The sequence below is a fragment of the Artemia sp. Qi Xiang Cuo genome, chromosome 13 (assembly GCF_049724085.1).
Source record: "Artemia sp. Qi Xiang Cuo chromosome 13, ASM4972408v1, whole genome shotgun sequence".
Taxonomy (NCBI): Eukaryota; Metazoa; Arthropoda; class Branchiopoda; order Anostraca; family Artemiidae; genus Artemia; species Artemia sp. Qi Xiang Cuo.
The window spans coordinates 48727582-48743377 of record NC_142806.1 but is presented as its reverse complement, the minus strand read 5'-3'; the positions used below and the strand labels follow the sequence as shown (position 1 = coordinate 48743377).

Genomic DNA, 15796 nt, shown 5'->3' with positions numbered 1-15796 from the left:
GACAACGCTTTCTATAAAAAAGCTTGTATGCCCCAGGGCATAACTTACAACCCTTGCAAACCTTGAGGGCTGTGGGGGAGTGTCCTCCTCTAAAATATAATTTCTATCTGGAAATCAACTACGCTGAACAAAATGTCTATCTCATAATTTTGATTTGATGTGTTTCGGGAAATGGTGGGCCTGGAAGGGGTGTTAGTTGCCTTCCAATCACTTTAGACTTTTAAAAAGGGTGCAAGCCACTCCAATTTCTAATTGAATGAGCCCTTTTCGAAGTTTCTACGACAACTGCTTCGATACGAAGTGGCTTGGTCTAAAGGAAAAAAAAAGTACATTGTGCCAACATCATTCTTATATGCCCCCAGGGCGCTAACTTAAAACCCTTGCCCTGAGGGTTGTGGGGGGTGACCTCCTTAAAAACATATTTTCTATCTGCAAATCAACTGATGCTGAACAAAACGGCTATCTGAAAATTTTGATTGGATGTCTTTGGGGGAATGACAGACAGGGGGGGGGGGTAAGGCTAGTTGCCTTTCAATCCCTTTCAACTATTAAAAAGTGCACAAGCCACTCCAATTTCAAATCGAATGAGCACCTTTCGAAGTTTCTACGACAATTCCTTTGATACGAAGTGCCCTGGTCTAAAACCAAGAAAAAAAAATTAATAATACATTGTACCAACATCATTCATTACTTAGGCAGCGCCATTGCGCTGCCTATGATTACAACATATGTGTATATACCATAAAAAAAACTCGATAAGCCTTTGGATATTTTTCTGACTCAGGCCTACAGCTATTTTCATCTTTTCTTTGAATATGAAAGATTGATGTTTGAGCCTGTCATATCTTGTCATCTTGGTAGCTGGACGGTCCCTGAATCTTGGTGGACATGACTCCATAAGCTAGATGTCTTACGCTAAATGAAAACGTATGTTTGTATACACAAACAAACTGGATAAGCCTTTAGATCTTTTCTGATTCAGGTCTTTAGCTATTTTCATCTTTTCTTTGAACATAGAAGATTGAATGTTTGAGCCTAATGGCAGCGAAAATACAATCCTGGCCAACGGAGAACAGAGCTTGAATGTGTTAGCAGAATTAAATGAAATGCAACGCCAAGTAACACTAAGGTTTTATGGCAGAAAATAGCAAGCGAGGAATTAAAACACAAAAGGGAGAGAAAAGCAGAGGAGGTTACTATCGTTTTATGATTATATTGCAACTCAAAATTAAATTTAAATCGATTAATCACAGATTCCTACATCCTGGCAAAGAATAGTCTTCAAGACGCACCTTACCATTGAAGAACGATTCTTTAAATTAGAGATCATTTCAACCAATACCAAATCTATCGCGGGGATGGAGGATCTGATAACTAAGTGAAAATCTAGCCCTTTTTTATTTAATTAAAGCTAGATGAAGCTTTTTGAGAATAACATGGACAGGGCAAACAAGAACCCAAGTATTGACTATATTGGGAATCGATTCTTAATCATGTTTTTGAGAGCCAAAATTTGAAAGTCTGGCTAAAATTTATATTTTCTTTTATTCAGCTTAAAGACAATCTTATTGAAATCTCTTATATTTTTCTTATTGAAAAGAGTAAAAAAAACGATTTTTTGTCACAGTTTCTTTCTGTCTCGTAGCTCGATTGATTCAGGTATACACATTTCATGAATGGAAATCCCTTTTCCTGAAAAAAATCTCTTCAAGAAAATCTAATGAACAATGATTTTCCTTTCTTTTGCCTTTAAGCTAGATTTTCTCAGGGATATTATATTGCTGAGAGAAACCTGGTGTCCCACGTTTTTATGTCATCATGTTCTTCGCACATATATTCTGACTTTGGGAAGTTGATCAGCTAATGCTGGCAAAAAAGGTAAAAGATTTTTCAGTAAAGATTGTATGTGTCCTTTGACAGATGACATTTGTTCCATATATATATATATATATATATATATATATATATATATATATATATATATATATATATATATATATATATATATATATATATATATATATATATATATATATATATATATATATACATACATATATATATATATATATATATATATATATATATATATATATATATATATATATATATATATATATATATATATATATATATATATATATATATATATATATATATATATATATATATATATATATATATATATATATATATATATATATATATATATATATATATATATATATATATATATATATATATATATATATATATATATATATATATATATATATATATATATATATATATATATATATATATATATATATATATATATATATATATATATATATATATATATATATATATATATATATATATATATATATATATATATATATATATATATATATATATATATATATATATATATATATATATATATATATATATATATATATATATATATATACTCTCTCTCTCTCTCTCTCTCTCTCTCTCTCTCTCTCTCTCTCTCTCTCTCTCTCTCTCTCTCTCTCTCTCTCTCTCTCTCTCTCTCTCTCTCTCTCTCTCTCTCTCTCTCTATATATATATATATATATATATATATATATATACATATATAAAATAGCTGTAGTTATGAATCAGAAAAATATCCAAAGGCTTATCCAGTTTTTTTTTGTATATACACATATGTTTTAAATACATTCTTAGACCACACTGGCTATACATGACAAACGAAACTCAGAGAAGAGAGAAAGTAACAAAATGAAAAAATAAAATCATATAAATTCTGAACTAGAATTATGTCAAGGATATTCTTTTTTGGCGAACGATTTCCCAATCAAACTCATTAGAAAATATAATAGATAGACCCGATTAAAAAAGATAAAAGAACAAAATAGGGAGCTTGTCCTCCTTGATTCAGTTACACCGGCAATTGAGAAAAAAACTTTCATCGTTTTACCATACATCCCGAAACTTGGCGATAAACTTAGAAAAAATTTTAAATAAACATAATCTCTCTCTGTTTCTTTCAGAACCGAACAAAAGGTTGAACATTTTTTTAACTCGGGAAGAAGGATAAAACAGACCCTGTACTGGGTAGTGGTGTCTACAGAATCCCGTGTTCTTGTGGAAAATTTTACATTGGTAGAACCCATCAACAACTAGGTGAACGTTTGCATGAGCACAAAATTTCAATAGACAAGTCCCTGAGATTAAAAAATAACAATGACAATTTTGATTCGGCATTGGCTTCGCATATTTTCGTAAACCCGACCCATCTAGTTTTGTTTGACGAGGCAACTTTAATATCAACTGTTAATGGCGTACCACAAACTTTTAAGGAGGTAATTGAGATAAAAAAATATGAACCAAAATTTAGCAATAAATAGAGATACTGGAGATATTTCATTAAGCCCAATTTACGACAGTTTAATCTTGAAGGACTCAATCAATATCTTTCACCCGAAAAACTTAAAAGAACCTATTTGCATATCTAATGAAAACCGAAATTGTAGACCAGCCAAAATTAATGCAAGACGAAAGATCTTACACAATCATCTTGGTAAATTTCATTTTCATTGATTCCTGCCTGGTTTTTTATTCAGTGTCTATTCTGTCTTTGTACAGGAAACTTCGAAAGGTTAGATTCTCGTTTTTTTTTTTCTTATCTTTTTTGTTTTTCTTTAGCACTGAGGACGACTTGGGGGAGGTCCTTGTCGAAATATTTGCTTATATTGTGTCTTCTTCATGGTTCGCTGGCTGACAAAATCCTCGTTTTTTCACCCTTTTTGATTTTATTTTTCATTTTGTTACTTTCTCTCTTCTCTGAGTTTCGTTTGACATATGTTTTAATCATTGGCAGCGCAATAGCGCTGCCTAATTAAAGAACGATGTTGGCACGATGTATTATTTTTTTCTTGGTTTTAGACAAGGGCACTTCGTATCGAAGAAATTGTCGTAGAAACTTCGAAAAGGGCTCATTCGATTGGATAATTGGAATGGCTAGTGCCTTATGGTTGAAAGTGATTGGAGGAGAACTACCCCCCCCCCCACGTCCATCATTCCCCCAAACACATCCAATCAAAATTTTGAGATATCCATTTTGTTCAGCGTAGTTGATTTCAAGATAGAGAATATGTTTTTGAGGAGGCCACCCACCACAGCCCTCAGGGCAAGGGTTTTACGTTATGCCCTGGGGGCATTTAAGAACGATGTTGACACAATATATATGTTTTTCCCTTTAGACCAGGGCACTTCGTATCGAAGAAGTTGTCGTGGAAACTTCGAAAAGTGATTGGAAGGCAACTAATACCCCTTCCAGGCCCATCATTTCCAAAAACACATCCAACCAAAATTTTGACATAGCCATTTTCTTCGGCGTAGTTGATTTCTAGATAGAAAATATGTTTCTGAGGAGGACACTCCCCCACAGCCTTCAGGGCGAGAGTTGTACGTTATGCCCTGGAGGCAAATAAGGTTTTTTATATAAGGTGATGTCGTAGAAATTTCAAAAAAGGCTCATTCGATTGAAAATTCAAAGGGATAGTGCCCTTTTTATCAGTCGAAAGTGATCGGAGGGCAACTAAAATTTTAATCCAATCAAATCAAAATTTTAAGATAGCCATTTTCTTCAACGTAGTTGAAAATTCTGGAAATTAGGTCTTTGAGGATGACAGCCCCCCAGAGCCCTCAGGGCAATGGTTTTAAGTTATGCTTTGGGGGCATATAAGGTTACTATAGAACAAGTTGTCGTAGAAACTTCAAAAAAAGCTCATTCGATTAGAAATTGAAATGGCTAGTGCCCTTCTTAATAGCCAAAAATGATTGGAGGGCAACTAACACCCCTTCCACGCCCACCATTTTCCCAAACTCATCCAATCAAATTTTTGAGATAGCCGTTTTGTTCCACGCAGTTTAAAGTTCAGGAAATTATACCTTTGAGCAGAAAACTCCCCCCCCCAGAGTCTTCAGGGCAAGGGTTATAAGTTGATTCAAAGGTCTAGTGTCCTAGTTGAATTCAATGGTCTAGTGCCCTTTTCAATAGTCGAAAGTGATTTGCGGGCAACTAACCCCCCTCTCATGCCCATCTTTTCTCCAAACACATCCAATCAAAATTTTTAGACAGCCATTTTGTTCAGCGTAGTTGATTTCCGGATAGAAATTATGCTTTTGAGGAGGACACTCACCAACAGTTATGCCTTGTAAGTTATGCCTTAGGGGCATACAAGGTCTTATAGAAAGTGTTGTCGTAGAAACTTCAAAAAAGGCTCATTCGATTGAAAATTCAATTGAATAGTGCCCTTTTTAATTGTCGAAAGTGATTAGAGGGTAACTAAACCCCCTTTGACGCCCACCTTTTTCCCAAACACATCCAATCAAAATTTTAAGATAGCCATTTTCTTCAACGTAATTGAAAGTTCTGGAAATTAGGTATTTGATGATAGCAACCTCCCCACAACCCTCAGGGCAAGGGTTGTAAGTTACGCTCTTGGGGCATATAAGGTTTTTAAAGAACGCGTTGTCGTAGAAACTTCAAAAAGGGCTCACTCGATTGGAAATTGAAATGGCTAGTGCCCTTTTCAATAGTCGAAAGTGATTGGAAGGCAACTAACACCCCTTCCACTCCCACCATTTCCCCAAAAACATCCAATCAAAATATTGAGATAGCCATTTTGTTCCACGCAATTTAAAGTTCAGGAAATTATACCTTTAATTAGAACTCTTTCCCCCCCCCCCAGAGTCTTTAGGGCAAGGGTTATAAGTTATGCCCTGAGGGTATATAAGTTTTTATTGAAATCTTTGTTGTAGAGACTTGAAAAAGGGCTCATTCAATTGGAAATTCAAAGGGCTAGTCCCCTTTTTAAGAGTCTCAAAAGTGATTTCAGGTCAACTAACCCCCTCTCACGCCCACCTTTTCCCCAAACACATCCAATCAAAATTTTTAGATAGCCATTTTATTCAACGTAGTTGAAAGTGTTGGGAATTAGATCTTTAAGGATGACAACCCCTCACCCCTCACAGCCCTCAGGGCAAGGGTCGTAAGTTACGCGCTGGGGGCGCATAAGGTTTTTCTAGAAAGCAATGTTGTAGAAGCATGAAAAAGGGCTCATTCAATTGAAAATTGAAAGGACTAGTGCCCATTTAATAGTCAAAAGTGATTGAAGGGCAATTAAACCCCCTCTCACGCCCACCATTTTCCCAAACACATCCAATCAAAATTGTGAGATATCCATTTCGTTCAACGTAGTCGAACGTTCTGGAAATTAGGTCTTTTAGGATAATAACCCCATTAGAGCCCTCAGTGCAAGGGTTGTAAGTTCGATTGGAAAGTTGTTGTAGAAATTTCAAAAAGGGGTCATTTGATTGGAAATTGATATTGCCCTTTTTAATAGTTGAAAGTGAGTGGCGAGTAATCACCCCCCCTCTCACGCCCACCATTTCCCCAAATAAATTCAATCAAAGTTTAGAGATAGCCATTTGGATCAAAGCAGTTAAAAGTTCTGGTACTTATGTATTTAAGGATGACAAAACCCCCAGAGCCCCCAGGACAAAGGTTGTAAGTTACGCCCTGGGGGCATATAAGGTTTTTATACTGAGAGTTGTCGTAAAAACTTCAAAAAGGGCTCATTCAATTGGAAATTGAGAGGCATAGTGCCCTTTATAATAGTTGAAAGTGATTGGAGGGTAACTAACCCCCTCTCACTTCCACCATTCCCTCAAACACATCCATTCAAAATTTTCAGATGGCCAATTTGTTCAATGTTGCAGAAAGTTCTGGAAATTAGGTCTTTGAGGATGAACTCCCCAGCCCTCAGGGCAAGTCTTGTAAGTTATGTGCTGGGGGCATATAAGGTTTTTATAGAAAGCGATGTTGTTGAAAGTTCAAAAAGGGCTCATTCAATTGGAAATTGAAAGGGCTAGTGCCCTTTTAATAGTCGAAAGTGATTGAAGGGCAACTAACCCCCCTCTCATGCCCACTATTTCCCCTAACACATCAAATCATAATTTTGAGATATCCTTTTTGTTCAACGTAGTCAAAAGTTCTGGAAATTAGGTCTTTTAGAATGATAACCCCATCAGAGCCCTCATTGCAAGGGTTATACAGAAAGTTGTTATAGAAACTTCAAAAGTGGCTCATTTAATTGGAAATTTAAATTGCCCTTTTTAATAGTCGAAAGTAAGTGGAGAGTAATTACTCCCCCCCCTCACGCCCATCATTTCCCCAAACACATTCAATCTAAGTTTAGAGATAGCCATTTGGTTCTACATTGAAAGTTCTGGAACTTATGTATTTAAGGATGACAAACCCCCCAGATCCCCCAGGGCAAAGGTTGTAAGTTATGCCCTGAGGGCATATAAGGTTTTTATTGAAAGCATTGTCATGGAAACTTCAAAAGAGCTCATTTGATTTGAACTTCAAAGGTCTGGCGCCATTTTTAATAGTTGAAAATGATTGGAGAGCGAGTAACGCCCCTCTCATATCCACTATTTCCCCAACACATCCAATCAAAATTTTGAGATATCCATTTTGTTTGATGTAGTTGAAAGTTCTGGATATTAGGTCTTAGAGGATGACCACCCTAGCAGCCCTTAGGGTAAGGATTGTAATTTATGCTCTCGGGGCATATAAGGTGTTTATAGAAAGCGTTGTCGTAGAAATTCAAAAAGGGCTGATTCGATTGGAAATCGAAAGTCCTAGTGCCCTTTTTAATAGTCGAAAGTGATTGAAAGGCATGACATTTTTATAGTAAAGATTGATGTGGGTATAATGTATTATTTTTTTTGTTCTTGTTGTTGTTTAGACCAGGGCACTTCGTATCAAAGGAGTGGTCGTAGGAACTTCGGTAAGGGCTCATTCGATTGAAAATAGAAAGGGCTGATGCCCTTTTTAGTAGTCAAAAGTGATTGGTGGGAAACTCATCCCCCTCTCACGCCCACCCTCCCATTTGCCTTTATGTTTAAAAAATAAATGTTGCCTAAAGATTAAATCAAAATGCACTGTCTTAATGTTAATTCCCAATAAGGTTTGTCAGCAGTATCCCAAGAAGGACTGAGGGCATTATGTTCAAACCTTCGGGGCTACTTCTTCTCTTAAAATTAAACCAAATGAAAATAGCGTAATTGTATCCAAACAAAGTATACAGATTTAAAAAAATACAAATGAATGTGTATTGTCAGTTTAATATACATATACTGATATTTAGTAATCAAAATGTTAATATTATTTGATTTATTAAAGTTATAAAACTAAAAACATTTATATATTTTTCAGTAAAGTGCAAATTATATTCTGGCCTTGGGAAGGCATAGGGGTTTTGAGCCCAACTTATGTTAATTTATGCTCGTATTGAGTTTGACTCGGTTATTTATTGTAATTTCTGTTCGTTTTGGGTTTCATTTATTCATCAATGCTGATTTGTGGTAGTTTCACGCTAGGTAGATTATTTGATTTTATTTTTGCTCATTTTTTGTTTAATGGAGTTCTATACTTTTCTTTGAAAAACTTATTTTGTGGAAAAAGTCTTTTTAAGTTAATTTAAAATAAGACAACTAGCTTATGGAATCGTGTTCACCATGATTTAGGGACCGTCCAGCTACCAAGATGTCAAGATACGACAGGGGCGTCTAAGCCACTGGGAACAATAATTCACACGAAACATCTTTTAGATGGCAGATGAGGATTCCAAGCCAGAGTTCATTGTTTTTCTGAGGCTGTTTTTTACTTCTTCATGTTATGCCCAGCTCTGCTACCGGCTCATGTATTACCTGATTGGTTTTAAATGCAGCAGTACAAACTTTCTTGGAGCATCCTTTATGTTTCAACAAGTTTTAAATTTGAGTTATTTGACTAATTTTAAATAAGTTTTAATTGAAGAAGAGGTTTCTAAAAGGGTATACTTCTAAAGGGGTTTTAATTGAAGAAGAGGTTTCTAAAAGGGTATACTTCTAAAGGGGTTTTAATTGAAGAAGAGGTTTCTAAAAGGGTATACAGTCACCCCCTTTAGAAACCTTTAGAGAATACAGTCACCCCCGGCGTTCAAAAAGATAAAACTGGAAAAATCATGTTAAACAAACATTTTAACAAGAATATCATCACATTTTTTTTCCAATATAGATTTACATATATAAGCTAGGCATGCTTCAAGTATTTCATTATGAGCAGTATCTTATACGTTTTTTTAAAATTTTATTCATAATATTTCATTTTCAATTTAATAAATTTAGGCATAGCAGAAGAACTGAGTATCCAAAAGAAAACTCTACTTGATTCAGGGACCAGGCATCATTTTACTTTTATCTGTGTTAAGAATGTCAATTTTATTTGAATTTGCAAATTTGTCTTAAAATGGGACAACAGAAGTTCTCCTGTTTAAGTTTAGTCTGGCTAAAATGTTAACTGTTCATCAATTTAGTAACTTGTCACTTAGACGCTACCAACCGAAGGATTTTAGAATCCATAATATAATCCAACTTATGACCTGCCAGGAATTGTTACAAACTTGAGTAAAGGTTTCTCCAAATAATTAAGTTTGCTGCATTTGTGTACTTGAATATTTGAACAATAGTCTTAGCACTTCCTCAGTATAATACTATGGTCTTCTTCTCCACACCGTCAGCGAGAATGAAAATTTCTGGAATACCATATTATGTGAAAGTGTTATTTTTACCTGGATCTGTTGAGTGGTGGATTCCAAACCCTGATAAATTAGAGGGAGTACGTCATTTTGGATGTCTTCGCTTCCAGATTTCTCCATGACAACATGTAGGTTCTCCAGTAAGGTCACTGTAGCTTGAATTGACTTTGGGGCGCTAAGCAACTGCCTAAAGGAATATAGAAGTGTTGAAATTAATTTGGAATCTATCATTAGAGCAAATAGATCAGACAGGGGTTCTCAGAGTTGCGTTTTGTATGGTATTAGTTTTGTTGTTAGGGGCACAGATCAGGCAATAAAATTTACTTTGCTCTTCTTGTATCTAAGCTTAATCTTTTGGATTATTTTGAAGACCCCCCCCCCATCACAACCTTTATTTCTTCATCCATCTAAACTGAATTTAGTCGAATATCAATTTTTTACTCCACGAATCCCATTTTTACTCAGAAAAATTTTTAGGGAAAACTTTAATTATAATATTAAAATGAAAAAGGTGCCAAGCGTGGAGCTTGAATTTAAGAATCAGTTTTATCGATATAACGCTCTAAAGACTAAGTTAGCATGACTTGTTAGTTGGTTTTATACCTTTGGTGCATTTATTTGTAAAAAGCATTTTCGTAATGGTTGTGGACATACCTAATCATACAGTTTATACTTCTTTGACATATCCCTGTTCCATTAAAACAAAATTCATTTAAAAAGATGGCAATTCGATTTATGTTAGAATGTAAAACGTTTTCCAGAAATCCTTTAATAGTATTTAAATAGACAATATTTTTGGTCATTTTGTAAATGCAATTATAACGGATAAATTTTTACGGTTTAGCTGGAACTTGCTTGTTCGATTAGCAAAAGAAAAAGATTAAATGATAACTTCTCTATTGGTTCCGATTCCTATTCTAATTTGATTCACTCCGTATGGTGTTTCTATTTGAACTCCATGTGTTGTCCACTCAAAGTTATGCATGTTCATTCTTTTAACACATTTTACCCGAGAGAAAAATTATAATTTAGAGATATCATCATTGTTGCCACCATAGCATCATAGTAGATTCATACAAAGTCACTTCTGGATTTCACATTCTTAAACTTAAACTGAAATCCTTAAACTGAAAAACTGGAAATTAAAACTGAAAACTGAAAAAAATTAAACTGAAAATTGTTTTTTAAGGACTAAAATATTTGATCCGTATGCACATGCTAATTTAATTTACATTGCTTCGATTCCCCTCAAAACTGACTGAAACTGGCATTCACATAGGACAAGCAACTGAAAACGTACTACAATGTTTGATGCACATGTTGCCAGGCCAAAGAAACTTGGGAATAATCAATTGATTTTAGGACGGGTTTTAGAGGCAACGCTATAGCGTTGCTAATAGTAAAGGCTATAAGGCTCAAATAATTTTTTTCCCCAGAAATACTTCACGTGGAAGATGTGGTCGTATAAAACTTCGAAGGGGGCTCATTCAATTGAAAATTAGAAGTTCTAGTGTCCTTTTTAAGAGACAAAAGTGATCGGAGGGCAAGTAGCCCCCCACGCCCTTTTCCCCCCAAATACATCCTTTAAAAATTTTGAGACAGCAATTTGTTAAAAGTAGTTCAAAGATCAAATAACAAAACTTTGGGGTTGACACAACCCCCAATGCTCGGGGGCAGGCATTGTAAGTTGTGTCCTGGGGGCATACATGGTTTTCATGGAAGGAGTGCTCGTAAAAAAACTTCAAAGAGAGCTCATTTGATTCAAAATTGAAATTTGTAGTTCACTCTTTAAGAATCAACAGTGATAGGAGGGCAACTAGCCCCCCAAGCCCTTTTTCGCGAACCCATTCAAAAAAAATTTTGAGACAGCGAAAAATTTTGCTGTCTCTCAAAAATTTTGAGACGATAAATAAAAATTTAAAAATAGTTCAAACATCAGATAACAAAAACTGCATAGTCGACACAACCCCCCAGAGCCCCGAGGCAAGGGTTTTAAGCTATGCCCCGGAGGTATATAAGGTTTTTGTGTAAGGGATGGTTGTATAAGCCTCAAAGGTGGCTTATTTCATTGTAATTTAAAACTTCTAGTTACCTTTTTGTGATTCAACAGTGATCAGAAGGCATCTACCATCCCCACCCCCACGCACACACCCTTTTCCCCAAATGCAGTCGATCAAAACTTTGAGATAGCCAGTTTGTTTGATATAGTTCAAAGATCAGGTAACAAAACTTCAAGGTCAATATACCCCCACCCCAGATCCCAGGAAAAGGGTTGTAAATAATGCCCCGGTTATTTATCGTTTTTATGGAAGAGGTAAGCTTCGGAGGGGACTTAAGTGACTAGAAATTGAAAGTTCTAGTTCCATCTTTGAGAGTTAAAAGGGATACGATGGCAAATAGCCCCCCCCCCACCAACTGTCTTTTCCCCAAATACACCTGATCAAATTTTTGAGATATTTATTTTGTCCAAAATAGATCAAAGATCACATAATACAAACTCCGGGATTCAAATAATCCCCAAGAGTTCGGGGCAAGTGTTGTAAATTATGCTCCGGGGGCATGTAATGTTTTTATGAGAGGAATGGTCGCATAAAATTCGGAAGGGGCTCATTTTATTGCAAATTGAAAGTTGTAGTTCCCTTTTTAAGAGTCAAAAGGGACCGGAGGGCAACTAACCTCCTGCTCTCTCTACCTCAAATCCGTCATATGGAATTTGTGAGATGGGCGTCTTGTTAAAATAAGTCAAAAGATCAGATAAAATCACTCTAAGGTCAACACAACCACCCAGAGAACGGGGGCAAATATTGTATGTTATGCCCTGGGGGAATATGAGGTTTTTATGCGAGGGTTTTTAAAATAGTTCCAAGATTAGATAAGCCCGACCCCTACCCCCACTAAAAAAACTTATTAACAATATTTTATTCAAAAAATTAAGGGAGCTCACCCCTGGCCCTCCCTGCAAAAAAAACAACAACTTATTAACGATATTTTATTCCAGAATTTATTGAGACTCGCTCCTGGCCCTCCAGGGACCGACCTCTCCACCCCCAAAAAAACAACTTGTTAACAATATTTTATTCAAAAGTTGTGGGAGCTGACCTCTGGTCCTTCATGGTCCCCTACCTCTCTCCCCCAAAAAAATATCAGTGAAAAATCATTGGAGCTGACCCCTGGCCCTCCCTCCATGGCCTGACGACTCCCCTAAAAAACAAAAGTCATTAATGATATTTTATTCCGAAAATCATAGGAACTGATCCCTGGCCCTCCCTCCTCCCACCCAAAAAACTTATTAGCGATATTTTATTCCGAAATCATGGGATTCAATTTAATTTTATTAGCTCTTTCCAAAACTGTTTAAGACACCTATATTCTACACTACAAACAAAAGTTGGCTGCTGCCCGTTTCCTTAACAGTAAAAGCAAAAGGCCTACTGCGCATTTGGCGCTTCACTAAAACGAATTATATTACAAATATTGTCTTTTGTCTGGCTTTCACGATCCCTGAAGTTTTGGGGATTTCACCAAAAATCTTGCAAAAACGGAGCGGCAAAAACGCTTGAACCTAGAAGCGTCAAAGATTTAAATCCTGTCTTGATTGAAACAGAATCTTGAGCTAGTGAGCTTTCAGCGACTAATATCATTATGTATCAAATATTCAGTTTAATTTCATTAGTTCTTGCCATAACTGTTAATTTATTCTGTAGTTGTTTTTTTTAAATAGGGAACTTGGAAGAACTCGAAACTTTTGCAATTTAAATGAACAGAAATTAATAAAAAAAAACTTTCCTAAAAGTTTTTTTTAAGAAAAGTAAAGGCCATATTAAACTTAAGATCAAAAGAAATAGAAACCTACAGTAACTCAAACTCAAAAACGACCAGAAAATACTATTAAAGAATAAATGAAACCCCAAACGAACAGAAAGTAAATAAACAATCATAGCAAACAAAACATGCAACAGGAACTTATATAAATTAATACATAAATCTTAAAACGAGTGAGCTTAAGTTGAATATGCAAATCAAGCTTAAAACGAACAAAAACCACTACAAAAAAGAGTTTGGGTTTTGCCTGCTTCTCTCACTATAAAACTCTGAAACCTACTGCGTGATTGGGGCTTTACTAAAAACGAATGATGTTGCAAATATTTTCTTTCGTACTTGCTAAAACATTGAAAATAAACATAAGAATTACAGCTATATTAAATGACGAACTGATAAGCTTTGAGCAACTATTGTCATAATAATTACAATATACAGCTGAATTTTATTAGTTCTTTCCAAGATTTTTCAAGACCAATATAGTTTCACTACAAACAAGAGTTTAGATACTGCCCCCTTCCCTAACTGCAAAAGTCTAAAGCCTAGTGCGTCATTAGCGCTTTCCTGAAAACGAATTATATTACAAATATTTTCTTTTCCAGTTATTACAGCATAGTTTTTAGTAAAGTGCCAATGGCGCAGAAGGTTTTAGACTTTTACAGTGAGAGAAGGAGGCAAAACCCAAACTCTTGTTTGTAATGATTTTTGGTCGTTCCAAGCTTGATTTGCCTATTCAATTTAAGTTTCACTCGTTTTAAGATTTATTTTTCTATTTATATTAGTACCTATTCTATGTTTGTTTGCTATGATTGTATGTTCGTTTTGGGTTTCATTTATTCTCTAATAGTCGTTTCTGGTCATTTGGAGTTATTGTAGGTTTCTATTTCTTCTGATCTTAAGTTTAATATTGCCTTTACTTTTCTTTAAAAAACCTCTTTTTCGGAAAGTTTTTTTTTAATTAATAGAGAAAGATGTTTTATTGGATTAAGGCCTAGTTGTTTGCATCTATGGGATTCTCAAGATCTGGAATGTTTTTTGTATTTGAGGAATCAACAAATAGTTAGTGTTGGAACTTTTAGGGACTAAAAGCGTTGCAAAATTCAACTAATAAGTTTGGCTTATTCATTTTCAAAATAAAAGGTGGCAACACTGACTAAAATATAGTTCTGCCCTAAAAGCTTTATGCCCAAGTCACAGTATAATCTTATTTGTAGATAAAATAAAAATTAAGCACGACTGCAGTGCCAATTATGTACGCCGGTCGTAAGTTCTCGAGCTGAATAGTATTCAACTTTCAAGCACATTATTTTGACTGACAAACCAGAGTCAAGAGCTAAGGTATATTTTTTAAAACTAGAAAATAGGAGAGCTTGAAACTGCCGTTTTTATATCTGTATCATGGCTCTGCCAAAAGATATAGAAGCCATTTTATTATTAAAGGATAGTTGGGAATAAACTAGTGTTGGTACAAGCTTTTCAAACCAATTTATTGTTTTTTTAATTTTCTGCTTCAGAAGCCCAAGTTACCATCAAGAAAAACTCAATGTGATATGATAAAACTTGGCTTTGTTTTGCACACACATGACTATGATGTGAATCGGGAATGATAATTTTGAAAAAACCAAAAGAAACTCAAAGAAAATTTCGATTTTCGGGTAAGAATTGACCTAAGATTGATCCATAAGACAAAACATGTTCATTTTGATGTCCTTGTAATTCAACAGTTCATAGATCTTAATCATAAGTAATACTCTATCATTGGCTATAGTAAAGAGCCATACGCCTTAATAAGTTATGTATTTATTTTTGTTTACCTGGTCACTTTTTGTGGATGGGGAGGTCACTGAAACTTAGGAGGGGGCTCATTTTGTTGGAAATTGGAAGTTCCACACCCCATTTTTGGGTCAAAATTAAGCAAAAGGCAAACAGCTCCCCTTCATTGCCCTTTTTTCAACTTTCCCCACGTAACCCTTCAAGGCGACCGATTAAAATTTTGAGATAGTTATTTCTTAGAAAATCGAAAGATTCAATTAATATGCTTCTGGGGACCACCGGAAAATATTGGTTCCCGGAAAATAGGACCCAACGAAGAGCCATAAAGGGCCAGAAAACTTTATTTTCCGAACAGCCTGAAACTTAAGACCAAAAGTTTCCACAACAAGGAAACTCAAAAATACAAAACTTATTTCAGCTTGTGGCACAGGTCTCCAAAAATCAATCCCCAAAAAGGGACACATTTTACTTTTCTTGGTCAACGTGAAAAACCTATATTTGGGTCTTTGAGTCATTGAGACCCGAATGCAGGAAAAAAATCGGAGAGTAAATTTGCAAGAATTTAAAAGAGAAAAACG

The 15796-nt window shown here is 35.1% G+C and overlaps 1 protein-coding gene across 1 annotated transcript in view; it reads right to left on the bottom strand.

Moving 5' to 3' along the window:
- bma (SCY1-like protein bma) overlaps positions 1-15796 on the bottom strand; it is a 431463-nt gene that overhangs the window by 81422 nt on the left and 334245 nt on the right. Inside the window, exon 10 of the mRNA XM_089099020.1 lies at positions 9660-9813. Within this exon, the coding sequence (XP_088955146.1) occupies positions 9660-9813 (154 nt within the window). The remainder of the gene's footprint in view (positions 1-9659; positions 9814-15796) is intronic.